We start from the raw sequence: 25,097 nt of genomic DNA on the forward strand, positions 1-25,097 counted from the left end.
CTTAGAAACCCGTGGACGATGTTTCTATGCCGTTAATTATTTAAACAATACAACACTCCTTTCACTCTACTTTTCGCCCGCTTTCGACAAACAAACAAACAAACAAACAACGAAATGCGGAAAGCCATTTTCGGCAAAAAAAAATCACATCAAAGAAGCCACCCTCGATCGGGAGTAGTTGATCGTAAAGGTTTCAAACGTACGCGCACCTACTACTTGGGGCGAATTTCCCCCCTTCTCCTCCCTAGTGAGGTTCAACTAAACAAAGAGCTCGTGATCGTGAAAATCCGTCGGCCGTGGTGCTTTTTTATTTTCACCCGAGCCAACGCCAGCCAACCAGCCAGCGAGACCCAGGGGATACAGGGTTTGCATTCGCATAACGTTCGTCTCACTTATGAGATGCCCACCACGGCCGCCACTGCTGCGTGTGCCAGAGTACTTGTGGTGCGGAAGTTTGGCGTAATTAAAGTATTGCATTGGTTCTCGTCTTGCCACACGTGAAGTTTGTGTGATTTGAAATGCAACGATTTGTTTAAGTGCAAAGTGACCAGTAAGTGTCTGTGACAAATGATGGAATGACGTGATTGATGAGGGTTTAGGTGTGGTTTTGTGCGTGTTTCTGTGCTTTGAATGATTGGATTTAGGGATACTAATCGATTGAAATGGACTGAAGGATGAGTTTGCGTTTCGATTCAAGGCTATCAAAGGGGAAAAACAAAGGCCTAAGAGACGTCATATCTGAGCTGATTTCAACACAATTGCAAGCATTTGGGGGCTTGTCACATTCTTCAAACGTGACGTTCTAAATAGCACACACACAGCGTGACTCAAAAACGTATCCGTTTCTCTACTAGGCCAGCTTCAAGCTTAATTATGTGAACCATTACTTAATATGTTCCCTTTAAAAAAAAACATGAACAGCCGTTGCCAAGCCGTTTCAAAACGCTTAATTGTGTGTGTTACGTTAAAAGGTGAAGTGTCGTAAATCACGAGTGAGGTGCAAAATTTGAAAGATTAATGGCGTTGGAAGGTGACTGTTGCTGAGTGCGCCAAATTTCGTTCTAACGATGCCTAACTAGAACTAACCCAGACAACAACAAATACTCCCTCCAAAGTGTTGAACCATGGCACAAAACAAATCTTTAAATTGTGATTTTATTATACCAAGAAAAAATAAACAATAATTAAAAGATTGTTGATTTTCTATGAAACAAAAGAGTATTAAATTACAAAACAAAAACAATTCTCATTTAAAACAACAACACCAACTGCTCCTCGTCATCGCTTACCGTCGGTAACACCTCGGCGAAAAAAGAGCAAATAACAGCATCTACAAACGAAGATGCCAAAAAGATGAATAATATACCAATTAGCAATATCAATACACCTCGCACCATCCCCTCAAACAAACAAACAAACAAAAAAAAGCACATAACCTCTTTGCGGAGCTGTTAGGAATGTGTGCTCATGAACGTGATCGTGGCATCAACGATACATTCCAACGGTGTCGGTGTGCTCTGCGCGCGCTCTCTCTCTCTCTCTGTTTAGTGTTTCGTGAAACGATTACACGCAACCGAAATTCCATTCATTTCGTTTCTGCTGCAGTTTGTGCAGGGGGAAATGTTGATGGAGGGGAAAATACAGGAAAATGTGTGTGCATTTTTGAAAAAAAGCACTAAACGATGCGTCGTTCGTCCGTTACCAATGTATTGCTTGAAACTATGTGTGTTTTTAAGGAAATGGACATTAAGATCGATTATTAGGATAACATACAATTTTCACACTGTATTATTCACTATTAATAATTAAATTACATAAAAAACTCTCACAATTGCATTCTCGATCAACCTGTTGATGCACAAAACACTCTTCTCTTCAGCCCCCAATTTCGTGGAAGCAATTACTATTAAAGAGCTTCATTACCATTTGACGCCGCTTTCTAGAGCCAACGACGCGACTGAGGTCATAACTCATAAATAGTATAATCCTGTCGCCAATATGACCGCCACACACACAAACACCCATAAATCTTCCCACTATTGCGCCTTTTCTTCGCTCCGTTGTTTGTTTGGAGTGAAAATTCACATTTTCCCACGGTCCGCTTAGGCACGGACACGGGGCCGAAAAGGGCAACGACGTCTAATTTTATGCCTGCACTCGCTCCATTGCAAATCATCCACTTACCTCCATATCAATCTGCAGTGGATGGATGACAAATTTCCGGGACAACGGCACCGCACTGTAAGCACTGTTTGCGCAGCGTAACGCATCCGCTTGCGTTTGTTTTCCCACCCACGGGGGAGAGTTTCCTCTTTTCTGCGGCTCAAGGTTAGCGACGAGTTTGTGCGCGTGCGACGACCAAAAAACCGTTCGCATTGATTGACAAACCGTCCATCCAAGTCCAGTGTGCGAGGGTTTGCTTTTGTTTTTTTCTTTGGATTTTCCCCCATCCACAATCCACTGTCGCACGTTTTAAGGGTATTTATTTATCTTTCGTGTTTTTTTTTTCAACACGGTGTCTATTTTTTCGCTTCTATTTCCATTTTTGCGACAAGTGGCAACGTTCGCTGACGTGTCCAACGTTGGACCTGCGGTCCCCACAGAATGATCCTTAAGCTTGACCGCACTAGAGCGCGTTTGCAGGACGCCATTGGTGCGCAATTCGTTAAAATCGCCCATTTATGTTTGTGTGTGAGTTCGGTTGTATTTGTGTGTGTGTGTCTGGCTCTTTGGGGAGGGATTCATATTTTTCTACACCATTTCCTGCGGCGGACAACGGACCGTTCGGAGCAGTCGTCCGATCCGGTTGCCAGGTTTAGGGTTGGCCTTCAGTGCGCTACCGAAACGAACGCGACGCGCATTGTTTGACCAGCGTAAGAGTTGGTATTTGGTGATTTGGGGGAAAAGAAGGAAATTGCTTTCGTGATTTTTACAATAATTTTATGTGTACCGTTTTCAGGATGGTTTGTTGTCTCCCTTCTCGTGATAAAAGTGATCACTACAGTGCAATCGAAATGTGAAAAAGAGCCACCTTAAACGGCCCAGTCTTGCGTAAGTGCGAATCGGTGCGAATCAAAGCGAAAAGAAACTCTCGCGTTTTCCTTTCTTACCAAAGTGGGTGCGTGAAAAGTGGTTTTTGGTTATATCATCGCCACGCGTACTTAGCGCTCGAGAGCCTTAAGCGTGTGAAAACGCCACCCAAAGGTGTGCCTCCCTGTTTTGCGGTGCCTTTTTTCTGTACTCTGTACTGTACTCGACTGTCGACTCGCTCTCTCTCTCGTTTGACTGTAACCTAGTGCGTGTGAAGTAACTCGCCTTTTGTTTCGACGACCCTCCCACCGTACGACCGCGGGCAGGGAAGGCAGTGTATGTTGTTAGGATGAACTTTTTCAACCCGCAAATACCGCGCTTCCTGGCACACTTGCCGGAAGACACCGACAACGAGACCGAGCAAGAGCGCGAGCACCACCGACACCAACACCAGCAGCAGAAGGCGCAACAGCACACCGATGAGGAGGGAGATGATGAAGAGGAAGAAGAGGAAGAGGAAGAGGAGGAAGAGGAGGAGACCGATACAAGTGACACCGAGGATGACAGTGGGATTGCGGAGGAGGCGCCCGGACCGGACCACTTTGCCAATCTGCGCATCACCGATCCGCTGAGCGTGCAGAACAGTGCGCTGAACAACTTTTTCCACTACTGGTAAGTGATTTGGTTATGTTTGTGCGGGCTGGGATAATTTGTTTTTGTTTTTCTCCGATTATATTGTGCATAAAGTGTCATAAAGTGCATACAAATACATTCCATAGCATAGTTCATGGAGAAGTTGGTAACAAATGGATGTGTTAAGTGTTCTTATTAAGGTCATTCAATGTCAATATTAAAAATGATCAACATTTTATCGCATCACCTAATGATAAGTATGTTTAAAATAATTTTTATGAAACTTAACAGACAAATATTAAAGTTAACTAAACTCAAAGATGATTACGATAAAAGAACAACAACAAAGTAATAAAGAATAAGAAGTAAACTAAATGGTAAAAAAAAGAGAATTGAAGAACATAGTGCAAATGATGGAACTCGAAAACAAGATGTTAAGGGAAAGAAGAAACCAAAAGAAACTACAAAAAAACTATAAAAATAGCAATCAAGGAAGGGGAAGATTGATGATTGGTGATAAGTTTTACAAAACTGAATGAACAAGAAGCGAATAGAAGGCAAAAAATATGGACAATAAAATAGAAAATAAGTCAACCACATACAAGAAAAAATAGAAGAATCAATTAGAAAAAGAAAAAGGTAAAGAGAAGTAGCAAAACTCATTAAAATTAATACAACGTAATAGTAAAAATTAGCTAAAACAAAAGAAAATTGGCGAAGCTACTTTTCAATCCACTTCAAACTGCGAAACACCAACGGACACAAACGTCATCTAGGATGGTTTTTTTGTCTTGCTGGCAAATGTCTCCCAACCCACCCAAACCCCACAGTGTGGACGAATCTTTGGGACGAAAACCCTCACACACACACATACTTACTGCTCTTACGCTTGTATAACCTACCCCAGTTACCTATTCCGTTACCGTGCTTGTGACGTGTTTGAAAAGGTGACAGAAGGCGTATGAAAAACAAAAAAAAACAAAAAAAAACCGTGCAAGAAGGAAAGACCCCTCCCCGTGTGCGGCACCCACACACTCGGGTGCTCACGCCACGATCGCACCGACACACACACACACACACATACTCACGTACGTTTGCAAACGAACTGCAAACGAAAATAAATTTTCATTTTCACTCACTCAGTTCGTAGTCCATTTGTGCGGATTTTTTCATTGCTACTTCACGTGCGTTCGCAGTGCTGCTTAGCACAATCCTTTCTACCTTCCCTGCCTTACCTGCTGAGTAGATTAGTGCCATCACATTTCACAGGTTGGAAAGGAATCCGTTGTTTTGATTTAACGAAATATTTAACTATCTAATTCATCAACGGCACACCGCCGCACGCTGCGGCTGAGGAACGTTATTCGGTCGGCCTTTTTTTTAATTGCTGTTGTCTGCAAAGTGTCTTGGCGTTGCAAAAGCAAAACCGAGAGAGAGAGAGAAAATGAAACGCCTGCCTTTTGCTAAAATTATGCAAACGCACACGTACCCCGTTGATGGATGGTAACCGGGCCGGCATTTACCGTCGGTCGTTGGTAACTGCACGTCTCCCCGCACGCAGAAACAACTCAATCCCGATCCGGCTAATTGAGAATCGATCCTCAAGCACCGGATTTGCTGGGAAAGGAATTTTGATACGGTTGCTTGATCAACCTCGCCACTCCTCTCCAGCATCAATCCAATGTAGATCACAGCTTGATCGCAACGCCATCGAAACCATCTGGCAGGAAGGTCGGAATCGGAGCTAAAAAGAAAGAAAGCAAAACCCACCCATTTCCAGACGCCACTTGAGGGCAAAATATTTGCCTTCACTTGAGGCCAGAAGTGCCGATCATCGAGGAAAGTCGCAAAACGATGGGCATTGCAGATTTCTATTTCCAGAGGTTGCACGATCGTGATGCCGGGGAACGTCAATGGTTCTTTCTCCAGGTTTGCTACAAAAAACAGTATGTTCCAGCGATGGAATGTTCCAAAAAGCAGTTTATTGTGTGTTGTTCCTCTAATTAACGTGAAAATGATCCTCTCTCGCTGTAACCTTGAAGTTGAGTTCAAACTTCTGAGATCACTATTTCTACACACATGGAAACAATGCGCTCCGAGTTTAGTAGACACGTTATTTAGGCGACCTGTCAGACGCGTGCACTGTGCGGCCATCTTGAAGCGATGATCACGCCATAAAGCGAGTGCCAAATTCAGTCATTAAAAGCAAATTTATAGTGACATTCGCTGATCATGCGATGCAGAGTAGCTGCAGAAAGGGTGTTTCGTGGAAAATTTGATTAAATAAACAATTTAAAGCGTGTCAGAAGTTTGATATCGAAATAATGAACCATTAGATAATGACTATTGTGTTAGTTATTTAAAACAAAAGAATATTTTGCATGAATTTGGACGCATTTTATACGAATCACCCTGTAGTTCCCTCCAGGGAACAGGGATGCTACTGACAGGATTTATTTTTATTATTATAATCATTGTCGGTGTAGATCGAAGATCATTGTCTATACATTTGGATGAGAACCCACTCCCCCATCTCCATCTTCCGGTACTTCATGCCATGTGTGGGATGTGTTTGTGTGCGTATGTTTTTCTAACCAAAAACTCGATCGTGCGATCGCAACTGACGTGTACGATTGAGGCGGTAGCGAAGCAGGGGGGGTTTTCCCCGGTCGCAACATTTCACATTGACGTCAAACGTATCTTTTCCCGCGTCCGGTCAATGGAAAAGATAAAATGGGGAAAATTGGTTGATACTGGGATAAGGGAAGAAAAGAAAATAGAAGAAAAAAACGAACGATCACGCTGTGGATGGGAAAACCACAAAACCCGAACATAAGCCGATTGAGATCCATTTTTTTGAGCATAGAAAACAGAAACATCCTCTTCACAAGACAGTAAAACCATGTGTCAACCACGTTCCCTTCCTAAGCCCTTCATTTCCTCACGCTACTTAAACCAGGCGATCAAACACGGGCACACATATTGGCACACACCGGTCGAAAGAAAACAAAACTCCTCCGCAAAACTCGAAACGATCGCACTTGAAGCTAGGGAAGGGAGGCAGATCTTGTGAGGGAGCAGTAAAAACGTCACCACCCTTGCCCACCGCGGCAGTTGGAAGTTGGAAAGTCTGGGATGGGCTTGGAAAATTGCGACCGACGCGGACATGATTACGGCGTTTACGGCGCCCGGGGAAAGAAGGAAACACATGCACACGATCGGTCGGTCGGTTGGTTGGTTGGGATCCTTTTTGGAGAAGCGCTGTTTCGGGTGGGCGGGTTTGGGTGAACCCAGCTAGAAGAGAAGGAGGTCGAACTGCGTACGCACTTGCACCGCGGTGGCCTTCGGAAGACCCGGTCCGGTACGAGCACAGTCAGTCGGTAGTGACAGTCGACCGTTGGCGGATCTATCTTCCAACCGGGCAGCCGCAAAGCCGGAATTATTCGACTGTGCGTTGAGTGTCACTCGGTTGATTGTGTCGCTTCCGGTTAGTGGAATAGAGTGTGAATTGTCCTCTTCAAGTGTTTGTGTGATTTAAAACCTGTATGGTGTATGTGAAATGTGATCGAACGCGGTAGAATGAAACTGTGAAGCAAACAGCAACTCAACCATATGATCGTTGAGCGGGAGTGACATAGAAATTCGTGTCACTGTGGTCTCGTGAAGTCTGGTTTCCTTTCTGTTTTTATTTTGCCTTAATTTACGGGCTGTACAATCTCGTGTGTTAGAGGGAACGGGATGCTATTTAGACAACAAAAAAAAATCTCCCAAGCAGCTTCTCACTGCAGCCCCACGAACGCACCTTCATCTCGTGGTGGCCCATATTTCTCTCTGGCACGCGCCCAAAAACACGTCCTACACCTTGTACGTCTTGTGTGGTTGGTTGGTGGGAGCTAATTATTACCACCATTGCGCGGTGATTCCCGAGGTGGGGCAACAGTTTTACGATTTTATAAATACGACGACACCCTCACTCACTCACAGCGGCGGAGCGTTTTGCAAAGTCAATTATGTGTTCCGAATGCGTTTCCAATGGACAATAAAAAGAGAATTTTTGTGTAGTCGGTGTTTTTAATGTCTCAATTTCTTTCCCCATCTTTTCAACAGTAATTGAAGCTGTCATAAGAATGTTACAGCACAGAACAATTACAACATCTCTCCCTCTTTTGTCAGTCGCGATGTAACAATCGTGCGCCGTTGCACAATGCATTCCACTATGCTCTGCGTTGGATACAGCTTTACAAAAGCATCCGCCGACCGATCGTGCTGTTGCTCTTCCTGTCGCAATACAGAAGCAGTTGAGGCTGTGGGTAGCTTGTAAGAACCCCGGCAGGGGTCTTCTTTCGGCAGTGTAGAAAAAAACACCAACGTCTCAACCTGATGAGTGACTGGCCGGACTTCACCGCTCGAAGATGATTCATTTGACAGCGCGTACTTACCAGGGGGAAGAGCATGCTGTTTGTCCGTCGCGGTGATTAGTGTGCTGGTCCTGATCGATTTGCGCTTTGCCGACCCCGGTACCGGTGCAGCGGGCAAACTGGCCCCAGTTTTTTTTTTTTGGGTGGGAACTATACAGACTTCAAACCTGTATGTGTGTGCGAGAGTGTGCTATGTTTAGACGCACTAATTTTGTAACTGCACCACCGGTTGAAGTGTTTGCTGCGCTATCTAAGATCGGTGGATCTAACCCCCTACGGTTGAGGACCGGCGTTGTGAGCTCTCCTGAGACAACGTGTGCTATTTTGAATAAGGGAAGGTTTGACTAAGCGGTTGGCGATCTTGAAGGGTTGTTTCGGGTTGGGAGGATTGTACGGTGCGTGCAAGGTTTGTAAAACAGGGATTAAATTGTACTGCGAACATCGGGTTAATAGGTAAAACAAACCTGAAAGATGCAAGCAGATCATAACAACATCCTAATATCATAACATATTGATTGCTGAATGTTGTAATGAAATTATTACAAACCATGGAACTTTTCCTAGTTGTGGATTATATCGAATGCAAAAACCAGATGAAAACAATTGCATTCATTATGGCTTAATTTGAAATCCAGAATTTTATAACTTAAAACTTAAACTTAGAGTCTTAAAGGGGCAAATAGAAGTAGCGTTTATATACGATTGATGATCTATGCTCCAAACAACCGAAATTATTTAATTTCCTCATTGCCTTTCCACAATAAAGTCGTGCAGATGTGCGTAGTGTAAGATGAGCACAATTATACTTTCTTTGTCACTAAATTGTGACTCTAACTCTCCAAGACACCATATTTTTTACAGCGTGTCAACGTTTTTGTCTCTAAGGCATCAATGTTTGAATGCACATTGATTTTTGTTTATGAGGCATCAAATTTTGTCTGTGAGCCAATTAGTGATGTAAGATCAGATCCGAATTCGTTCAAATGATCTGGATCAGTAAATTGAGCGAGTGAAACATTAGCTTTTGACATCAGCTTTTGAAAGATCCAGATCATCGCTTCCCAGAGAGAAACAAAAGTGATTGTCCAATTGCGCCTAATGTGCTAGTAAGCAAGTGATCAGGTATTATGCATCAGTTTTTGAAAGATCCGGATCATGGCTTCTCTGAAAGAAGCAGAGGCGAATAATCGAATGCGCTAAATGAAGAAGTGATCAGGTATCATTTTCGGATCAGCATTCTTTTCTCTTCAAATAGTAGATAAAACATCCCAATTGACATTTTCGAGCACGAATAACCGGAAATTAAACTGACCTTAAACTGAAACCTTAAACTTCCCTTAAACTGCACCAGTTTAAGGGAATTTAGAAAAAGGCCTTTAAAATCAACTGTGATGCGGCTTTTTCGTTGTTTTCTTCTAGATTCGCTCGGAAATGATGTTTCCTATCGTTACAGTTGGTCATGTAGCCATTTTATACTTAAATAATATCGATTTTTTTTAAATAACGTCACACAAAATTAGCTTTTGTTTTTCATAAAAAAAATTAAGCTACGAATGTAAAATGAGCTCGACGGTATCGTCCATCGATAGAAGAAAGTCTAATTTACGAACACGCCAAATTTTAGCGCTTTCAACACACTTGATCATACACAAATCCACAATTTCAGGCGTATCGAGTACTAATCGAGCAGATATGCAAAAACAATTTCGAGCAAATGTCACTTGGGATATCTTACACATGTGTGATTCTTTATGCCAAAACGAAAAAGCCTGGTGACACCGCTCGGATCCGACTCATACTTTGAATACGACGGTCTCATGGAACAGTCGTCAACTCGCACGACTTAAGAACATGGCCGTCATGGGTTCAAGCCCCAAATAGACCGTGCCGCCATACGTAGGACTGACTATCCTGCTATGGGGGGGAATCAATTAGTCACTGAAAGCCAAGCCCACAAGTGAGTACAGGCAGGCCTTGACCGACATCGGTTGTTGAGCCAAAATAAAAAAAATACACGAAAAGCATATTTGTTCATAATCTATGGAGATATCTGCGTGCGAGGCGTTAATTCCAAATAAAATTTTGACAAATTGACTTGATTGCGCCAATCATAAGGATAAAGCTTTAGCAATATATTTAGCGTATTGTCTACTCGACAATGACGATGAAAATATAACTGGCATTCTCATTCATTCGGTCGTTAACACGTACTGCATATTTTCGCCTCGTGCTTCGTCTCAACCAGACTCTAAACGACGAACAGCACTGGATACAGGGTTTCCGCAATTTATTGGTTGGTTCCTATAATGTTTAGGTCCGTCTTTACAATAGCTTTACAATTTATTCAATTTGATTATTTTAAAAAACACATTTAAATTATATGGATTTTATATTGCTTATGTGACGTAATAATTACAATTGTGATAAATCGGCTCAAATATCTTGTAAAGTGTTCATAATTCCTAGAAGTGTCAAAAATTGATTCTTTAGAGCCAACATTTGGTGGCAACGGCAGTAAAATGTATTCAAAGAATTCAACTTGACTGAAAATCATGCATTTTGATTGGGAAATAAAATGACATGTATTTCGATGCAAAAAACTATATATTGCATCGGTAAATATTGCACCAAATAATTCAAATTCTTCATTTGCCTATTGGATTAATAAAAGTATAGTTTTAAATTCATTTAAATTATTGTAGGCTTTTCAAAGGAGGAACCTATCCATAGTTTGTCGTCGACTTGAAACCAATCTTAACTAAAAATTAAAGTAGATTAAAAGAAAAAAAGGCAGATAATCCAGTACTACTAAAAAAAATAATCACAAAAGACCGTACTACTAAAAGGATTGTTAAACATCCCTTTTCTTTTCCACCCAAAAACATCAGATCATCTAAAACTACGCAAAAAAATGCTCTAAAATCAGCAGAAATTTGAACGCTTTATGTTTATCGACATGACGATATTCCATCACTCAAAAGTGTCGATCATTTTTTAAAACACAACCGTTAGGAGGCAGTCCCACCTAAAAAAATTAACACTATTTTTTTAACCATCGGATAAACGAAACATCCACTTAAGCGCGGCTGACATCTGCTTGTACGTGACTGGATGAAAGTTTCACGCAGCTTGAAACAAAAATAAACCGAAAACAACATGTCATTGGTAGCCAAATCTAAAAAAAAATCAACGATGCGGTTTGCTAAAGCTAATGTATAAAATGTATTTGCTAAATACATTTACACGCAATGCAATCAATTTCGAGCAGGCGATCTCCACTCGTATTAGCCATTGTTGTTGTAATAGTAACGATTTCCTGCTTCGATTGTTGATTGATTCGATCGGTCGTAAGGGAGAGGAAAAACAACACAACAACAAGGTTGGACTATCGACTGCCCATGCCAATCATTTCTACCCAAACAACGGCAACGCCAGCAAGACGTGTCTAAATCCGCTCAAATCAGTGGTGAATCGTATAGTGATAGGACTAAATTTAGTTTCCCCCGTTGCCTTTCCTCGCCGAATAAAAACGCACTCCTTCCCCGTTTGGTGCGTTTAAACCTCGCTACGATAAACAAACGAAAGGAGGGACAGAGGACTGGTTCGCTGTGTATTCGGAAACTAGCTAGCGAGCAGCATTTTCAGTTTCGCCTGTCTCTCACGCCACACAAAAATCGACGTCGAGGAGGAGATAGTGTCGAGGAGGAGATAGGAGATGTAGTAGTGAGATCCCAATCTCAATGGGAGATAGTGAAGCGCGTTTTGTTTGTTTATTGGGATGAGCATGTTGCGGTTTTTTTGTTTTTCGTTGGGTGGCATGGCATTTTTTTTCGCAGCCCAACCACAAATAGGTTGGGGGTTAGGTAGAAAGCAAATAAACACGCCTGCACGTTCGGCACAATTTACACGATTTAAACGGCATCGACAGGCCCAATTTCGCGAGTTCTTGTTCCGGATAAACGAAGCGTTTCACACGCGCTCGCACGAGCTTGGGCACGAGCAATGAGAGGTGGATGTCCTTGTTAGAATACTCGTTTCCTTCCTCTGCCTGCTGTTGTGCTGCCCTGGAACGAAGGGAACGCGCGAGGCGTGGCCAGAGAGCGGCAAAGTAACGATTTAATTAACGCGCGTTAAACACTGTGCAGATGCGCTGCAGGTCCGATTGTCAAGGATTTAGCAGGAGCAGGGTTTGAAAGTGCACAAGCCAAGCGAGATGTGATGACAGCCTAGCGAAGGACAAGGCTATTTTTGAAGCAAAACCTCTTTCAGCGTGTGATACTGCTAATCCGCTAAACAGATTAAAAACATTGCTTGAAAATTGGTTCAAGGTTAAACACACACACACGCAACGAGGAACGAAGATCCGGAGACCCCAACGCGCCGATGGAGACGCTTGGTCGCTCTCGACACTGGGCTGGCTGCGTACTGCCGGTCTGGCGTTGTTTCGTCATATTTAAAACGCACTCAATTCGCTCAAGGATAATGCGATGGTTTTGTTTTTTTGAGGATTTGTACATACACACTTGAACGCAATATGTATAGCTCAAATCAACATTGTTGCATAATTGTTGCATTGTATTGCATGCATTCAATGGGATGAATTGTAAATGTAAACAGTTTACAACAACGATCGTTTACGCTTCACCTCCTCATGTAGTATCGCATGCCTGTCTTTTCGTGTTTCTTTCACCCGTTTATTAATAATAACCTCACCACAAAACCTGACGAACGACCCTCTTCCCACGACCACTTCCACTGCGGCTTAAGCAGATTCTTACCGATGAGTTCGGTATTTATCTTCCGGGAAATCCACAAACCACAAGCACCTCCCTAGCTCCTTCCCCACACATCGGCGATCGTTTTACCCGTTGACAGATTGATTCGCCACAAAAACGCCCCAAAGAGGATCGATCGTCCCCCAGCCCAGCTCATTTTGAATGGCGTGTGTTGCTTTTTGGAAGTACAGGGGCGGTCTCGTGCAAACGAATGGAGACGCATGGTTGCTCATGAATGACGGGAGGATTAAGAGCGTTCAAAAGCGGCGGAAAGCAAAGGAAAGGAGGCAAAATAAACCGCACATGACAGATTGCAAAGCTTCTCGTAACGTCTAGGCGGACATTGTTGCGTCAGTGAGCGAGTGTGAGCAAAAATAAGTAATAAAGATCGGGGCGCGAGCGCGCGCTCTCGTTCGCCGAAATGGTTAACATGAATGACGGAACAGTGTAGGACGCAGCGGGACAAAACAAAAAAGAATAAAAACAAGGAAAAAACGCGTTCGTTTGGGAATTTTCCCACCACACTTCGTGCGTGACGTGCTGGTTGTGTCGCACGCGTCGTATGGAGTGGCGAAATGACGACCTTCCGCGCCAAACCAGTATCTTTCAGCTTCTGTTCCGGTGCCGATCGCTGGCTGAGCGTGCGAGAAGAACTGTTTTTTGATTTTCAAAGAAACTGTTTCAAAGGAAACTACCAGTTGAACGGGAAAAAAGTGTGTGCGTTTCAGCAAAGGTGGTTGCAGTTTGTGTGTACCCGTCCGCAATGTTTAGCTTCTTCAAACGCTCCAAGTCGCAGAAGGGAAAACAAAAACACGATAAACCGCTGCAGCTAGTGCCAGCGGAGGAGCCAGAGGTGGCATCGGTAGCAGTGTGCAGCGAAGAGCCGTCACAACCACCACCACCACCACCATCGTGTGCGAAGGTTGCGTCTGATGCGTACGCAAGCGCAGCTGCGCGGCAGACGGGCCGCAACGCACCGGACGGCACCACGCTCGGAAGCCGCGCTGGCGACGAGGAAAAGCGGACCAAAAATAGCTCACCACCGGGCGGCCCAGTGGGGCAGGCGGACGGTGGCGGACTTTTGGCACCCTTGGGCGAACGGTGCGAACGCTCGCCCGAGCAATTGTTGCCCTCCAAGTGCCGGCCCACCGCGGTGCCGAAGGGAGCGACGGACGACGGTGACGAACGAAACCACCGCGCGATCGATGTCAGTTCGAGCGATCTAACGCGCCAGCACGGTTCGGTCGCGCCCGAGTACGAGTGCGGCAGCGGTCGCGAAGCTTCTGCCAACGGTGGCCCGATCGATGACAGTGCCGGGTGCGCACGGGAACCACGTCCGCCGCACGCGAGCCACAGTTCGAGTTCGTACGCGCCGCAGAGCGAAAGTGCAATGGCGAAAGGGAAAAATCGACGCCGCTATCAGCAGCAGCAGAATCAACAGAATCAACAGCAACAAAATCAACAGCACGTGAAACCACAACAACAACAGCAACAGCAGCAGCAACAACAGAACGTGCTAAAGCTATCCCTCCCGAAGGCCGACTCCAGCGGAGGTCAGGATGGCTCCACCCAGGGCAGGACGCACCTGTCGAACCTCGCGAAGGCAATGAGCGGCACGGTACCGATCAAGGTTATCGAAGAGTTTGTGGAGATGCAGCAGGGAAAGGGCACGGCCGATGCAGAGCCCAACCTTCCGCCCGGTGACGTCACGAAAGCCGAACAGGACGGTTCCACCACGCCCCGAACGATCGAACGAGCGTTAGCGAAGACACACACCAGCGGCGACGCTAGTGGTGCGGCGCTAGTGTCGCCTAACGCATGCGCACCACTAGCGCTCGCTGTCACGCACACTACCACCTCCACACCACAGAGCGGTGGTGACAGTAGTACGGATGGGCAGTTATTAAATATCAAACATATTTCGCCTACTACTCCGGCACTGGGTCATCACGCACACCAGGGCGGCAACGCGGTACAGTCAGCTCACGACACCACTACACCGGCGGCCGATCGTGCGCTCAGTCCGGCCGAGGCGACGATCCTCCCGCCAGTCGGCAGTAGTGCACCGGGAGCGAACCTTACCGTATCGGAGGCGAATGCCACCGGCAGCGAAGCAGCAAACAGCAGTGCGCGAGCAGCAGAGCAACGAGCACCGACGAGCATCCAGGAAATGGGCCAACAGCCAAGCCGGGCCGGCAGCGAGCAACGAGCAACAGCCCCGTCCCAGCGGGCGACCAAGTCAACGACACCGCCATTGCCACCGCCACGCAGCCAGCGACCGGCGGCAGCGGCACTTCCGGCGCACGAGCTAGAGGCGCCCACCCGCCACACGGTCGTGATCGTGCAGGATGCTGCTGCTGGGGACGATACTAGCGACGATCGGGACGTCTTCTACGAGGCAAAGGAGACGCTCTCACCCACCAGCGGCACTGACGCCGCGGACGATGACAGGCACCGTGTTGCCGGGAGCGAGCATGGTGCGGAACCGGAACCGATCCGCGCTAGCCTGGTGCTTAAGCTGGCCGAAGTGCCGGATCATCAGCGCCAGCCGTCGCCGCAGAAGAAGCAGGTCAGCTTCAAGCTGACGCAGAACGGCAGTGACGATGTGGAGGTGTCGTCGACCAGCGTCGACAGCAGTGACGTGGACAGTGACAGTGAGGTAGGGCAGGCGACGGGCCAGGACGGTACACTACAATCTCATACTGCATTTAGTGAGCGTGCTAACAATGGTGTGTTCAGTCGGGAGGATGCGGGCAAGAATTACATTGAGTTTCAATACGATCACAGTGCATCCTCGCCAGCCGAGGGCGTGGAAAAGTGTGACGAGGAAAAGTGTGCAAAGGCTGACGCAGCGGAGCAGCGCAATAAGAGCGAGCTGATCGAGGACAGTGTGGCCAGCCTGCCGGATGTGGTGCAGCCGTCCAACATTGAGCCGCCGGCATCCTTCGGCACCGTTGAGAAGATCAACAGTGACATGTAAATATCCTTACTTTTAGTTCTTTTGCTGTGTGTTTTTTCGTTAAATTATATCCCTTCATAGCTTCAAATCCTTGTTTAAACAAGCGCGCAATCAACGGATAATCTTTGACGGTTCCACAGACACAATACAACCGGTCGATAAACGATCGTTAACTATAATCGCGCGCGCTAAGACAGTCCGTCTTCCGGTGACGTTATTGAAACGATCGTTTGTGTAAATATTTATCACAAATTGTGATCCACGAATTGCGAATTTCGGATTGTTTCATTCCTACGGGGCCATCTGCGAGAACTTGTGCTGAATGATCATCTTCCCCCACCCCACAAAAACACACTTTTGTTTACCTATTTGCGCACGTACATTTTGCGACGCAGCTGGTTTCTTCTCGATGGCAGATGGCGACGCCTAGAATGAGACCGTTCTTTGTATGCATTCGTAGAAGCTGTTCGGGGATTAAGGTAAAAACGATTAATTTACTGCTCACGGAAGTGACAGAATGAGGATCGGTTCGGTCGGGTCGTTGAAACCTTCCGATAAGAAATGTGGAGGAAATTTAGTGAAAACCTCATAAAGACAATGCGGTTGTGCGAAATGATGTTTTTCTCCTGACTCATATCCGGGCACGTTCACACTAGTACTCGCGATTGACGTCAGCAGCCCCGTGGGGAGCGTGGGAAGTAAGAACCAGTTGAAACGGCCCGTTCAGTGCGGCCCGTGTTTTGATCCGTTTTTGATCGCCATCTTGTTAAATGAGTCATGAATGCGAAAATAATTACACGCCAGGAGCTCCCTCTAATTAGCAAACAAAACTGTAACAAAACTACCAAAACGTGACTTTTTGCCTCAAAATACATATCAAAATGCTTCAGGACTTGTTCAGGCTTGTAACCTCAATAGATGGCTGTTGGGGGCAATAAATCATACAAAACACGGTGCTGTGGATTGTTGTGGTCAGCCTGCGCTGACCCACTTACCTTTAACCAGTAGTAGTAAGCGGAAAATAGCACACGTGAATTGCACTTTCCGACACACTTCCATCATTGCGCTGCAACAAAACCCCTCATTGGACGATAAAAAGTAACCATAAACCCTATTTAAGCGAGCTGTAAGATAGCTAGCGGGTACGCATCGCTTCCGCTGCCGGACGGTTGAAGGGGCGCTGCTTTTTTGCAGGGCACGTTAAGTGCTTTTAAAAATAACTCTCCTACCGGCCGGTTTCGGGCAAGGTAAGCTGAGCGCATTGGCAGGCTTAAAACTTCTTCCTGAGCTGAGCGTTCTAGGTGACGTACCAGATGGGCCGCTTCGAAATGCGACGATACTAGTATACCGAGTACGCGTCAGACTGTCTGCCAAAGTTTGAGAAGGTCTCCATCGTATACTCGCTTTGAGCGCTGTGTAAACTGAGCCGTTTTTTTTTTCGCTGATATCCTCACTCCGACGGCCTGCTGAATGAAACTGTGTGAATGAAAATTATTGAAATATTTCAACCCGACTGCTGCTGGTTGTAAACTGCTGCACGAAGTGGTAGGGTCTCCGAAGAGCAAGGAGGGGAGGGGTTTTGTAAATGTTGAGATTGCAATTTCACCCTCGGAATCGCTTCGTGTATCGATTTATTTTCACTTGGCAACTGTCTCGCCGGGGGGAAGGGTCAATCAATCAGTCGGCACGATCAAACGATCAGGGTGAGGAGGGTTGAGCACTTTCTACAGGGGTAGGAAAGGGGCAGGGCTGTAGCTGCAAAACTAAATACCGCATCACCCTCTTTAAAAGCTTGTTAATACAACACGCAATAACTCTTTTTGCTTTTGCAGGAAGGATCTGGTGAACCAGGAACAGCGGTACAGCGCCAAGCTAGAGGAGGCCGAAAAGCGCGTGAAGGAAGCGAACGTGAAGGTCTACGAACTGCAGCAGAAGCTCGATGCGGTCGAGCGGGATGCGTTGCTTAAGGAATACAACGTGGAACGTAAGTGTTTGGACAATAGACTAGAATGCTTCCTCCCGAGCAAGAATGTGGGAGCTGTCGAAAACGGAACTCCAAAAAACAACCAAAACCCTCCTGACAGCGGTTAGCAAGTGTGTGGTAGAGCAAAACAACTTTAAATTGATGAGGTGGACGCGTGCGACGATGCTGTCACGCGTGTATATAGAACCGCGTGGGACGATCGCGTTCGTGCGCTCGTAACGCCCCGACAGATGTCAAGCGCGTGTATCCGCAAATACTTAGTATCGCTCGGAAGACGGAAGTTTTTTTTTGCCGTTACGGTTCATTCGTCGACGCGTTTATTGGCCAAGACCTCCGAAACGCTATATCAAAACTACGAGGGGCCGTTTTTTGATCTTTGAAGCAGTGCGACAACGCGCGTCATCGACAGTTGCGCGACGCAGCTCGGACAAGCGTGGATGCGTTATTTTTGAATGCGCATCGGGGGGACATCGGGGGGACCCGTGCGGGACTGACTGACAGACAAAGCGAGCTACATTAACCGCAACCGAGAGCAACCGCCGCCGAGAAGAGAAGAAGCTACATTGCTATTTTGGGGCTGAATAAACAGCGCGCGATCCTCCGTTCCTGTGCACCGGTAGGAAGAAGCATTCACAAAGACTTCCTGCTGACCTTGCGCTGGGCGGGAATATGAGGGATCTTGGTTTTTTTGTTCTACCAGTTCTCCTAAATCAACCGGATGACAGACAAGAATGGATGAGGGGTAATGGAATGCGGGCGATGCCAATTCGGTGTCAACGACACAGGTTTCGCGTAACGATTCTTGATTGGACTTTCTTCCGAAGTTGAAGAGTTCCCCAAGTCGTAGTTCCGATCGCTGCCAAGACCTTTGAAGACAATCTATGCATGATGGCCAACAGCTTGGTTTGATGGGAGTTGTTGATCAAACACGTAGAAAGCAGTCGTTTAACGACGTAGTATTCTTCCCCCAAGAACGTCGTTAGGTCCGGGAAATACCCAAATAGGTAGCAAAACAGCATTCCTTTGTAAAGGCCGGGCTACATTGATCGTACTCGCAAGCGTAATTTTGATTTTCACTAGCGCATCTGGCGGCGACTGGTGGAAGCTATTTTTGGTCATCCAGGGAATGGTCATGCCGGATCTCAAAATTAAGTAGTTTTTCCATCGTTTTCCATTGCAAAAATGGATGCAATGCGTGCAAAACATGTGTATCTACGTTTTACAAAACTTTTCTCCTCCGTTTTTAGTAAAAAACATAGAAAAATAACGTATTTTCTGGAGCAGTCCCAAATTGTTTGGCAAAATGCTTCGGTCAGCCGCCGCCAGATGCGCTAGTGAAAATCAAAATTACACCAGAGAGTACGATCAATGTAGCCCGGCCTTAAGATTTTGGGATATTCTTGATACCTGAGAAGCAGGCTTTGGTAGAAATGTCAACGCAAGAAGCAGTAGAGTATTGCGTTGCAGTAGGCCTTGATACAGTGTTTCGTCGTTGTCTTTCGCTGCTCAGTATGGGTTCCAGCAATTCTAAAGATCTTAACAAATGCAACAAAGAAGGTATTTTGTAGATTTCTGATCTGGCACAAACGTAACTAACTCCTCTCTCACTCTATTTTCCGCTGTTTCCCTTTTGTCCTTTAGGTCTACAAGCGGAGCTGGTGGCCGCCCTGAAGGAATGCGAAGGCATACGGGCCCGGCTGACGACCCAGCAGTCGGAGATGGAAACGATAAGACTGAAGGCCTCCGACCGGGAGGACGAACTTAATCTCAAGTATCAAAATTTGGAAATCGAACATCTGGAGCTGACGGAAAAGCTGGCCGAGGTGCGGCAGCTAGCCCACGAGCTGAACAGCCAGCTGATCGACGCAAAATCGGAGGTGGACCGGCTGAAGGAGGAACGCCAAAAGCTGCTGGACGAGCGCACCGAGGAGCAGAAGATTATGCGCGAAGCGCTCGAAGAGTCGGTGCGCGAACGGGCCCAGGTAGAGGCGAAGTGGAAGCAAAGCTTCGAGCAGCTGCGCGACGTGAACAATGCGCGCGAGGAAGATCTGATGAAGGATTGCGAGTTCACGATTCGCAGCATGCAGAAAACGTGCAAGGAGAAGATGGAAACGGTCGAGAAGGAGCGGAAGCAGGCGCTCGAGCAGGTGAGCCGGCTGGAGGAGTTGGCCCGCAAGCGCACGGACGAGGTGCGCCACCTGAAGTCGTACGAGGCGGAGGTGGAGCAGCTGCGCGGGCTTACGTACGATCAGAAGGAATCGCTGCTCGGGATGACCCGGCAGGTGGAGAGCTTGAAGGCGGAGCTGGAGACGGCGTACAACAAGCTCGAGGAGGAGATGGTGAAGGTGCAGCAGATAAAGAACCGCTGTGAATAGTAAGTAGCAGAAGAGAGGTCTTCATCTCAAATGTTTAATGTTAATGTTTGGTACATCAACTTCTCTTCACAGTCAACTGTGTGAAAAGGAACGGGAAGCCCTGAACCGGATAGAGATCGCCCGAGGGGAGATTGCGATGCAGTGGGAGGATCGGCTGCTGCACGAGATGAACCGGCTGAAGGTGGAGCTGGAACAGACGCACATGGAGGAGCGTACCTCCGCCATCGAGAAGCTGCGCCGCGAGGCACTGGCCGAAACGGAAGCCATGAGCCGGCGGTTCAATGAGCGTGAAATGCAGCTGAAAAATGAGGTAAATGACACTCTCAAACTCTTATTGGCAAGGCATCAAAACTTTGAGGGCTTTGTGTGCGCTTTCTTCCAGATCGAATCACTTAAAGCGAAGCTGGAACAGCAAAAGAAGCTGATGGCCAATGCACAGACCGACGCTGACCAGAAGCTGCTCCAGTCGCGCATGTACGTGGAGCGAGCCGAGCGGGAGCACGAGCGCAAGCTGGCCAAGGAAATGTCCGAGAAGGATGAAATCATCGGTACGTTGGCTTATTTTGCTGAACGTTCCAGAGTACTAATTCATGCATTTTTCCACTCCAGAAACCCTCAAGCAACAGTTTGAAAAGGAAAAGTTGGAGTTGGAGCAGCACTTTAGCGAACGGATTCAGCAGGTGCAGGAAGAGTTTGCGCGGGAAATATCCGACACGACCGAGCTGATGAAAACTGCCCACAAAAAGGAGCTAGGTTCGTCCTATTCCCAAATAATGCAATCTATTCCCAAATAATGCAAATTTTTTCGCGGGAATTTGTTTTAGAAACACAATGGAAGGCTCTTGTTGCAGAGAAGGAAGAAGCACTGCATCTGATGGACAGTCGCAACCGACACCGGCTTGAAGATGCTGAGAACAAAATCAGGTAGGCAAGCGTTGTCCCTCTTTTGTGTTTTCCTAAAGTCCCCCAAAGATTCCGATTCTTTTCTCTGTTGTTGGTGTAGTACATGTGGTCTGTGTGGTTTTGTGTAGTATGTCCAATAGATGCCGCTTTGCTAGGGTTTTTCTTTTTGCGCTTTGCTTTGCTGTTACTGACGCTACACCACGCTTGCGACTGTGTGGATCGACAAAAAACTTCCTACCCAATCACGTTAATCACTTTCCAATTCATCCCAAACTCATCCCCTCTCACGCAATCTCAACCCGTTCGTTGTAGCAAAATTTAAAATTGTACATGTGTTTAATTCATCGTTTATTACCGGAAACTTAAGAGAACGAAAACGGAAGCCCTTCCACGCTCATTACTCCTTTGTGGCGGTTTCGTTGGAAGATGGCTCCAATAACATAACCAACAAAAAAAATGAGAGAAAATAGAAATTTAGCCGTTTTTTTTCTTCTGTAGCATAACCTTGTTGTGTTCATTCTCATACTGAAATTGGTAAACTTTGTACCATTTATTCAACCCTCACTCTCGTATCCCTCGTCACAGTTTCCTTTCTGTACTCTCTCTCTCTCTCTCTCTCTTGTTGTTGATGTGTGCAACTCATCTGATCCTCTCTCTGCATTCATCATTGTGATAATGTATTTGTTCTATTTTCTCTCTTTCTTTTCTCTTCTATTTTTTGCACTTCTCCTTCTTCTACTTCTACTTCTACTTGTTGCCTTATCCAATTTGGCTTTTGTCTTGTCTGTTTTTTTTTCTTTCGGTAATAAACGATGATTTTCTTTGTAAAACATATGTATCGTTCCTGTATCAAAAATTCTTCCGTTTCAATTCTTGCAAAAACCAAAGTACCGCCGGCGGGCTGGAAGAGCCAATGCGCCAAGCCGCCGCTGCACGCAATCCACTGATACAGCTAATACTGCTGCTTGTGCAACTGGTGAAAGGAGCGTATCCCTTGTTGCCCTCGATGCTGATCTACCAGCAGACACATTCCTTACCGTTGGCATCGGCCGTGCTACTGCTAACCTTTGGGCTGATCGTCTACTGCCAGCTACGTATGGTGGTTCACCATTGAGACGTTGCAGCACTGACCAAATGATAATCAAAAAAGCATAATTGTCCTTGTTTTACCCTTCCATGGATACACAAAAACAAACAAAAAAACGCATCGTGAAAGCTCTATTGGCATTTATCTTTTAGCACCAACCCCAACCAAATTACCCAATACCCCGGTTTGCCTTTCTCTCTACACTGCCTTTTTGTGAGTGAAATAGCATTTACCTGTTGTTGTTTGTGAGAGTGGGGAAAAGCCTTCCCCCATTGTTTTTTTTGCACATTGTTCTTGTGCGCGTGTGTGCGTTGGGCTGTTAAAGTGTGACGAACGTGTTGTTGACCAATAAATACAAACAAAAGAAACTTTTAAAGGACAAAAAGTTATTCAACTTTTCCAAGTGTGAGATTTTGCCCATTCGTTGCCACATTCGTGCTGCATTCGTAATTAATTGCGTTCATTTATCTTCTACACACCCTCTTTATATCAATTCAATGCACCTCACCCGCATCTCGCGCATCCGTTACATTTTCCGATTTCGAAACTCCAAAATATGGCTTTTATCTTATTTTTCTGGTTTTATGAAAATTTGCCCTCATCCCACGTCTCGAAAAATGCTCGTATCAAACCGTATATCCCCCCGTTCCTGTCCATCCAATCGCTTCCACTGAACAGAGAACTCACGACCAGCCATCAGCGGCAGCTGAAGGACCTGCAGGAAGAGCACAGCTTCGTGGTGCACAGTCTGGAGTCGCGGGACACGAAGAACGCGCAAGAAATTCAAACGCTCCATAAAAAGTGCCGCTGCCTAACGAATCTGTAAGTTTTGTTGTGTTATCGCCCAGTAGTAGTGTAATTGTTCTAGTCTTAGTCATCTGTCTTTCTGTTCATCATCTCACTGATTTTGTGTACATAGTATCATAGTTCAACACTCACAGCACTCATCTCATAACTCTGCACGGCTCATGATTAGACACTGTGACCATCGTATTCTATACTGTTTTGCTCGGAAGTTCCTTCCACTAGACTTTACCCGTTGACAACTCGACTCCGAAGAACTGAAGATGTTAGGGCAGTGACTTTGAGGGCTTCCACTACCATTAATACCCGTCTGCTTACCTTCCCACACAGATTCGAGGAGATGCGCTTACGCTACGAACGGCGCGAGCCACGCATGGAAGATTTGCAGCAGATCGAAGAGCTGAAGACGGTGATCGAATCCCAGGAGCGTGATTTGCGGCAGCTTACCGAACGATTGCGAGAGTTGCAGCTGCAGCAACAGCAGCAAGATCAACATCCACCCCAAACGCCACGCCGTTCGAAACCAAACCGGGGAAGGCAGCAGAAACAGCAGCAATCGAATCAGCAGCAACAGCAAGGTAATAGACAGCAGCAGCAAGGTAATAAGCAGCAGCAGCAGCAAAAGAAAGGCCGACAGCAAGCCCCAGCCGAACCGGAACAGTGTGAAGAAGCGCCTTACGAGGAAGCGGATCACCAGCAGGTGGATGAGATCGAGTATGTGGAGTCTTTGGGCGATGCACCCCAGGTGGTACTCATCCCACCTGCTCAGTTCATACCTCCAATGGTACACCGAACACCGTGCGATGTGATCTACGAAGAGAATGAAGAGGAGGAGGAAACGGCACAGATGGCAGAAGAAGAAGACCAGCACCAGCAGCAACAACAGGAGACAGAAGAAGTTGAACCTGAGGTAGAACAATCGAACGAGAATAACGAAGAACAGGTGATAGAAGTGGAGGAACCTGAAGAACCGGTAACAGTAGTGGATGTTCCCGAGTCAGCAATCCAAACCGAGGATCGTGTGATACACTCGACCACACCGACGATCATAGAGGATGTGGATGACGCACCGCAGCCAAACAGCATCATGCCACTCTCCACCGAGGAAAGAAGCAGCAGCGAACCTCCCAAATCGATCAACGTTGTACGAATCGAAAACGTTACCGAATCAACAAACCAACGGCCACGTGCATCCTCTGCGCCGAGAATCATCATTACAGACGACACGGAGAAGTCTGCCGGTGAGAGCACAGACCTCGAGAGCACAATTGTGGTAGAGATAGTGGAACAACCCTCTCCGGAACCCGTTGAGCAACCGCCCGTGTTTGCTAAACCGTATCCAGCGGTCCCAACGGAACTATCACCGCCACCTACAGAGTGTGTCGGGGATAGTGCCCAGACAGCGGCTTCCGCTCCGGAACAGATAGTCGTGCCTCATCTACCGGAAGGTGTAGCAACACCCGATGGTCAACCAGTAGATTAGGCGGATGGTGTTGGAGTGTTTTGGATTATTATCGTTTCCTTCGATCGTTTTGACCCCTTTTGTACAGATTTGCGTCCTCGTACAACTTTATCTGTATAGTTCCACATTTGGAAATGTATTATCTTCTTGACGATTGAACATATCCCGTTGTACTTGTTGTATGCCAACCGCAGGCATAAGAAACACTCCATATTTATTTCGTTTTGCTTTAGCAATTAGTAGTAGCGGAGATTGAAGTGGATTTAAAAGAGAGAGAGAAGGAGAGAGATAGAGCAGTCATCCTTATGCTCCCAGTGTTGTTACGTGGAAACGGGGAAGATATTGCTATTGATATCTTCACACGTGTTTCGATGAGCTTAACGCACAGGGAAGCGATTGTTAGCTATTGCTGCTATTGCTCTATTATGATTATGTTAATTTTTTTGCCCCTATTATCATTTCCTCCGTCCGGTACTGTACATATAGCTAGTTACACTTGCCAGCAAATTTTAATGTCCCCTTTGGGATTTCTAGTAGCGAGAGGGCACCAAGCCGTCAAGGATCGACGTAATTTTGAGTATAAGATTAAATAAACGAAAAGTTCAAATAAAATAGTTATACGAAATGTTTCTTATTTTCTTTCTTCACAAGTTTACTCAGAATCGAA

General features: G+C 46.2%; 1 protein-coding gene across 7 annotated transcripts; it reads left to right on the plus strand.

The window, feature by feature from the left end:
- The first annotated feature begins 365 nt into the window (after positions 1-365).
- Positions 366-25,044, plus strand: LOC1269451 (trichohyalin). 7 transcript variants are annotated; one of them, XM_061653007.1, is made up of 10 exons: positions 366-599; positions 2,960-3,702; positions 17,648-17,799; positions 19,441-20,173; positions 20,247-20,484; positions 20,557-20,722; positions 20,784-20,927; positions 20,999-21,098; positions 22,843-22,986; positions 23,299-25,044. In XM_061653007.1, exons 2-10 carry the CDS (start codon positions 3,380-3,382, stop codon positions 24,449-24,451), a joined length of 3,153 nt encoding a protein of 1,050 aa, XP_061508991.1. In that variant the 5' UTR covers positions 366-599; positions 2,960-3,379; the 3' UTR covers positions 24,452-25,044. The 7 variants fall into 7 exon arrangements, with proteins under 7 accessions (XP_061508991.1, XP_061508992.1, XP_061508990.1 ...); XM_061653008.1 differs by having other exon boundaries at positions 396-550; XM_061653006.1 differs by lacking the exon at positions 366-599 and adding an exon at positions 2,764-2,873.
- Positions 25,045-25,097: the final 53 nt, after the last annotated feature.

The sequence above is a fragment of the Anopheles gambiae genome, chromosome 3 (genome assembly GCF_943734735.2).
Source record: "Anopheles gambiae chromosome 3, idAnoGambNW_F1_1, whole genome shotgun sequence".
In the NCBI taxonomy this organism is placed as follows: domain Eukaryota; kingdom Metazoa; phylum Arthropoda; class Insecta; order Diptera; family Culicidae; genus Anopheles; species Anopheles gambiae.

Bases quoted from the DNA above. Each gene is read 5' to 3' on its own strand.
- LOC1269451 (XM_061653002.1), top strand. From the start codon at position 13,620: ATGTTTAGCTTCTTCAAACGCTCCAAGTCGCAGAAGGGAAAACAAAAA. The intron at 20,174-20,246 runs GTAAGTAGCAGA...TTCTCTTCACAG, and splicing joins ATAAAGAACCGCTGTGAATA to TCAACTGTGTGAAAAGGAAC. The intron at 22,987-23,298 runs GTAAGTTTTGTT...CTTCCCACACAG, and splicing joins TGCCGCTGCCTAACGAATCT to ATTCGAGGAGATGCGCTTAC.